We start from the raw sequence: 6,205 nt of genomic DNA, 5'->3' as shown, positions 1-6,205 counted from the left end.
GCAGATGGTTATAAAATATTCACTGTCCTCTTCAGTAATTTAATTCATTGTTCCATTATCTCTGATATCCGCCGTGAATAAACGTCTAACGCCCCACCTAGAAATCATAGAAAAAAAGACTCTCGTGAACTTGCCTGGGAATCATGAGGTTTTTAAGTTTTCTTCAGTATCAAAGTAATCCACTGTTCGTTATCTGTACACCCTCGAGTAAACAAGAACAGCATATTTGGCATATCTAAATTTGCCAATTTGCCAAAATGTAAACAAAGATAGACTGAGGTTCAAAAGAGAAAACCAGTGGCCGACATTAGAGCAGCCCATTTGATGAATGTTTTTACTTGCTCTCTCGATGGCTTTAATTTTAGATTTTCTGTCATATTGGTTCCCAAATAGGGCTGTATGTTGGTGTATATTATGGTGTAGACTCAAAGATCCACTTAGAATACAAGGACCATTGCAGGTAATGTTTAAATCATAGGAATAAAAAAATAAGAAGCTCTGATACATCCAGTGTTTACAATCAATTGTTTTCAGGAGTGGGTGGATTGCAAAAAGGCATTTGTTTTCCAACACATTCAATAAAACACCTTTTTAAAATTATAATATGTCAATATCTGTTTTCAGATTGTCCTCCTGGCCCCAAGTAGAACATATATTAAGTAATGCAGCTTTACGTTAAGTCATGACGTATGTTATGTCGGGTATGGACACGAACACAACTGAGCTGAACATATTAATAAATGTATTTTAAGTGTCTATTCTTGCCTTAGACAAGCAAATCTATGTTCAAATGATGGTGAGGAATAAATTCAACACTACGCAAAAATCTATAAACAAAACTTGAAATTTATGAAGCAGATTAAGTTAACTGAATAGTTGTAACTGAAGTAATTGGTGCACGTATGCAGTATAATCTCCTTCCTGAGGTGTTGCAATTTCATAAATGTTATGATATTAAAATGTGGCAGGAAATAGATGACTACTTGTGGGTAACAATGTAAAAACACCCTTGCCTTATTTGGCTGAGTAACAGGGTAACAAGTCCTTTAATTATATTGTTGTAGCCATTAAACTCTCTCTTTCAGACGCACACATATTTTTCCCATCCCATCATTACCCCCCTCGGTCTCTCTCTCTCTCACTCTTTCTCTCATTTGCTCCACACTGGCCCACCCCCCTCTCTCTGAGTGGGTTTTATACATAGTGCGGTTACAGTCTCCTCAGCCCATAAACTGTATGGAAGCAGTGAGTCCCTGTATTGTTGGTGAAGGTCAATCCTCTGAGGACCTTGTTGTGTGTGATTGCACAATTCATCACCATTAGGCAATCATGGCAGAGCAGTGTTGTATAAATACACACTGAAAGGAGCACGAACAGAAAGTGTATGCTTGTTATGTGTCTGTATTATAAGTTATGTGTTGAGGAATTCACTTAGGCAACTGAATTAAACTAATGATTCATACACTGTAAAACAGCACAGCCCTGTTTAGTTATGTCCACTTACTTCTTCTCTTTAACTCAAAGAGCTCTGACACATTTTACATTTTGAACTCAGCTGTTCAAGTTCTTGAAAGGTAAACTTACAGTAATTCATTGTGTTGACTTTTTGAGATTTTGAAGTTTTGATTGAACTTGTGATTTTAAGTTATCAGTAAAAAAAAAAAAAAAAAGAGACAGAAGGCGGGAGTGGGGAATGAAAAAAAACATTTGCTGCAATGTTTGAGTTTTAGGGAAACTTTCTTTTTTAAACCATGGCCAGGTTGAAGCTTTTACATAATCTACTGGTTAAACACTGCAGATAAGTCACATACTTAAATTCCAATAAAAATATCGGCATTTTGTGGTAAACAAGAAAGGACTATTGCCACCGGCGGAGGGGCACTATATACCTGACAACGGCCAATGACTCGAGGCGGAGGAAGAGTACGTTACTTTCTGCCTGCAACAAGAAGAGCGGACAGAACAGAGCGCAGTGTGGATTTTTTTCGCTGGGCTTCAGCACACAGAGGTGAGTTTAAATTATGACTTTGAGTATTTTTCCTAATTAATATCATGTGTAACGTTAGTAATGTAACACAGTTGTGTAGGTCGGGCTTTTTAAAGGCTAAATGTGTGGTCTTGATGTTTAGCTAGTTTAACAGTTTCCCCGGTCTGTTTTGCCCGCGAACTTTTAAAATGATAAATGGTGGACCTATTTAATCTGTAGTGCTTTTAATAAAACGTATTTAATGTAGAAGTATAAACTATTGGTTAATTCTTAATGTGACCGCAATATTATTTTTTATTCATTATTATATGTGCCACTGAAGTTTTTCGCTGAACACCTCCACCCCCCCAAGTGAAAAACGAGCTAGCTAGCTAGCTAGCTAGCTAGCTAGCTAGCTAGCTAACATTAGTCAGCAGGTTTGCTAGCCTCCACTAACGTTACTGTCTTAAAGTAGCTCATGCCTGCTGGATTCACATTGAATGGCTGAGTCGCTGCCTATGCTTTGCTCCTCGTTATATTATATTTTAATGCCAGTAACGTTACTTAACGTTATATTAATGCGGAGCATGCCGCTCATTAGGAACACGACTGCATTCAGAGCAAAGACTGGAAAGCGGACATTTTGACCGACCCTCCCTCTCTCGCTCCCTCTCTCGCTCTCTCTCGCTCTGCTGTGTGTGTGTGTGTGTGTGTGCGCACGTGCATGTTTGTACGAGAGTATGCTGAACTCCGCGGACAGCAGAGTAGAAACTGCACAGAGATGAAGAGACGGACTTTTAGTTATAGTTTACTCCTGTCGTAGAGTAAAAACATTAATTTAAAATGACAACAAATCCTCCAGTAGAGACGATATGAATTATTCAGACGTGTATTTGACCGCTCCCCTCTGCAGTCAACTCGCTTCATCACTGGTATGTTTACACAGACAAACGGAGCTGGCAAATGGTTGAATTAACTATGTCGAACGTCAATTGTAGGTTAAACGCAAATAGTTGAGCCTTGTTCAGTGAAGGGTCGCCAAACAGTTGACATTTTGTTACAACCAGCCCCTCCTATTACCAGCAGTGTGTCTCCACATCAGCAGACAGGATCAGTGAGGCCATAGTGCTGTTAGCCAGTTTAATGTTAACTGTTGAAAAGTACAACTTTATGTAGTTTGTTTTTGTAATGTTTAGACTTGACATACATAATGATATATATTATGCAGGTTAGGGCCTGGCACTAAATGGTCTACAAACAAGTTGATACTAACAATTAAACAATAAATTATATACGTATTATTCTAGTAATCTTTGACAGGTTGGAGGGTTTCAGAGACTTCCTTTACTCATTCCTGAGACTTGCGCTGTTGAATTGGATTATATTGAGAGGCGGTTCTCGTACTCTCTACAAGTAAATGTAATACATTTCAACATCACAATCTATTGTCTCACTTATAACAAAACAAAGCTAAAACTGAATATTTTAACCATCATCAAGTTTGAAACTCTTGCAGGGCTATTATTATACTGCACACGATTTAGCTAACTCAATAAACTGAATAAGTGTATTTAAAAATTAGATGTATGAATCGGTTTATCCTTTTTTTCTAATCTCGAGGATGTTTGCTTCAAAATCACTTGATCCCTGTTTTTGTTTTAAGTATTTTGAAATTGTAAAGATTGATAATTTAATCATAAAGGAAATAAATGTTGTATTTGTGTTGAATACATATATTTGCTTTTTTCACTAAACATGCAATTCATTTATTTTTTTCTGTTTACAGATATCATCAAGAATGTCCAGTTCATGACGTGGAAATGTAAGTTTTGTGCATTCTCCTCCAATGGACAAGGAAAAATAATCCAGCATTATAAACAGCATCATGGACATCATCGTAGGTGTTTAGGCCTTGTCTGTATTTATGATGAATGTTTGAAGACATTTCAAAACCAAGCTGAACTTAAAAGACATTTTAAGGAACATCTGAAAGAAGGTCAAAAAAGGGAGAGATCCATTTCTTGCCAGAGCCACCTGAGGGACAAACTGCCAGTAAATCTGAGAAGGATCGCGAGACCATGCTTCTAGAAGTGCAGAAGAAAGAACCAGATTCACAGCTTCTGGATGATCTGATGATTGCAACATTCTCGCAAAGAAGAAGTGAAATCATTGGTAACGAGCCACTCATCTCTGCAGTCATGGACAGATGGCCTGCATTGTTTAGTGAAAGACAGGTAATGTTTTGCCAACTGAGTATAGCATATAAATCCTGTATTTTCATTTCAATACTGCTCTTATTTTCCCTCACTCATACATATTTCTCTGCATTTTGTCATCTGTCTGTTTCAGCTGAGTGCCGAGTTCAGTAGGATTGTCGCTAAAGACCTGCTGGAGTCATTCCTGGATGGACTCGATGCCTTGGTGCCAAGTCTTCTAGAGCTGTACAAAGCAGGTGTTTCATCGAGTAGGAGGTTGCGTCTGAGCGGTGTGCTGCAGTGTCTGCAAAAGGAGGTATGTACTGTGTTGAAAACAAGTTTGTTGTTATTGTGTATTAAAATTAGGATTATAGCTTTGGTGTCACATTAATCTACTCTTGCCTGTTCTTTTAGGACACAAACCAAAACCGAAGAACAGCCGCCTTGCTTGGTCTTCCATGCTATCTTTCAGAGGATTCCACCGACATAATCCGGATGTGTGACGTAAGAAACTGTATTTACACCTTTACTACACTCAATTTTTGTAATGTGACAATGGTAACATTTTTCATGTTCATTAGTTATTACCATACCCTTCAGCGCTCTCCCTGTCTATTACTATTGGTTGAGCTGGTAATGGTAGCTTTACTGCAGCAGAGCTGATGATATTATAAGTCTTCAAATTATTGGAAAAAATAAATAAATTATAGTCTATTAATTAGAGTGGCAGTTATGTTTTAAATTTGGTGATGTCGGTTAAGATTTGAATGTCTTTATACATCTTCAGGCCCATGGAGAAAACCTTGACGTGATCATGAAAGGAATGCAGGTTGGACTCTTGATTGGACACGAAGGCACTCTGCATGATGCATTTCCTTTGGAGGTCTTCAATGTGGCTGTGGTAACTTTCGCGATACACTAACTTTTATAACGAAAACACAAAAAAAATCTTAAGAATTGTTTTATAAAGTTCCCAGTATCCCACATTTTACCTCTGCATCTCTTCTCTCATTCCCCCTTTCTCAAAGTATGCGATTAAGTCATGCCCTTTTTCTGTGTTTGTATTGAGATTTTATGACACTATTAATTATCTCACATTTTGCCTCATAGTACCTTACCTCAACACTTCTAGTTGTCAACATAAGTTATATGTTAATATTATGTGTTGAACATGACTGTATTGATGTTATGGCCTGTTTAAGGTACTAGTATGCAACATTTTTGTGGATGATTTTATGAACCTCTTTTAATTATCTCACAGTTGTATTGTGACAAATGTGAGATAGTTAAAAGAGGTCCATAAAATGTCCACAACCCCATTCTCTCAGATTGCCTCCACTTGTATGTGGTAACATTGTTTTAAACACAGCTATTTAGTGTCTGCATGTGTGAGATGTACTTAAACACAATGTTCAAGCTTGTGTATCTTTTCATCAAATAAATGCTATATTTTTAAATCGGCAGTAAGAATTATGGGTGATTTCATTTTTTTTATTTTCTGACAAAGCAAACTTGCAGTTAACTTTTATATGTAAGTTGAAACCAATTTAGAATTTAAATCCTCTTAACTTGAAATGGCAAGTTGTATGCACATGGTTAAGTTATTTTAACTTGAAACTGTGAGCTGCAATAATGCAGAAATGCGTGTTGGTTTCACTAGGTAAGGAAAGTTTTCTTGACCTGATAATGTAAAACAATTCTTTGTTTTAACCCTCTGTATCAAGTTCAAACAACAAGTGAAAAAAAGTTCAATCAACTGACAACTTGAACAGTAATGTTGAGACAACTAGAACATTGCAGTTAAATCAACTTGATTAACTTTAATTTCTGAGTTGAATCAAAAGCAGTCTTCAAGTTAAGTTAACTCACATTTTCAAGGCAGCAGGTGAACTTTCGTTTGCAAGTTTAACTGACTTGAAATGTCTTACAGTGTATACGTAATGAAACATCTTCAGAAATACAGTGATATGTGTTTTTTTTTACTATATATACCTATTCTAATGACAGAAAGACAAAAAACAAAGAAAACACTGTGTATGTTGTT

At 36.8% G+C, this 6,205-nt stretch overlaps 1 protein-coding gene across 1 annotated transcript; it reads left to right on the top strand.

Moving 5' to 3' along the window:
• Nucleotides 1-1,731: 1,731 nt before the first annotated feature.
• On the top strand, nucleotides 1,732-5,617 carry LOC306781930 (uncharacterized protein). The gene is made up of 5 exons (XM_079275051.1): nucleotides 1,732-2,008; nucleotides 3,753-4,200; nucleotides 4,316-4,477; nucleotides 4,576-4,665; nucleotides 4,949-5,617. Exons 2-5 carry the CDS (start codon nucleotides 4,045-4,047, stop codon nucleotides 5,081-5,083), a joined length of 543 nt encoding a protein of 180 aa, XP_079131177.1. The 5' UTR covers nucleotides 1,732-2,008; nucleotides 3,753-4,044; the 3' UTR covers nucleotides 5,084-5,617.
• The last annotated feature ends 588 nt before the right edge of the window (nucleotides 5,618-6,205 follow it).

The sequence above is a fragment of the Melanostigma gelatinosum genome (assembly GCF_949748355.1).
Source record: "Melanostigma gelatinosum genome assembly, chromosome: 9".
Taxonomy (NCBI): domain Eukaryota; kingdom Metazoa; phylum Chordata; class Actinopteri; order Perciformes; family Zoarcidae; genus Melanostigma; species Melanostigma gelatinosum.
The sequence above is the reverse complement of the archived record's forward strand: the minus strand, read 5'-3'. Positions and strand labels throughout refer to the sequence as shown.

What these genes read in the sequence shown, in the direction of transcription:
- LOC306781930 (XM_079275051.1), top strand. Translation starts at nt 4,045, where the DNA reads ATGCTTCTAGAAGTGCAGAAGAAAGAACCAGATTCACAGCTTCTGGAT. An exon ending in CATTGTTTAGTGAAAGACAG is followed by an intron (nt 4,201 to 4,315) that starts GTAATGTTTTGC and finishes TGTCTGTTTCAG; the next exon opens with CTGAGTGCCGAGTTCAGTAG. An exon ending in TGCAGTGTCTGCAAAAGGAG is followed by an intron (nt 4,478 to 4,575) that starts GTATGTACTGTG and finishes CTGTTCTTTTAG; the next exon opens with GACACAAACCAAAACCGAAG.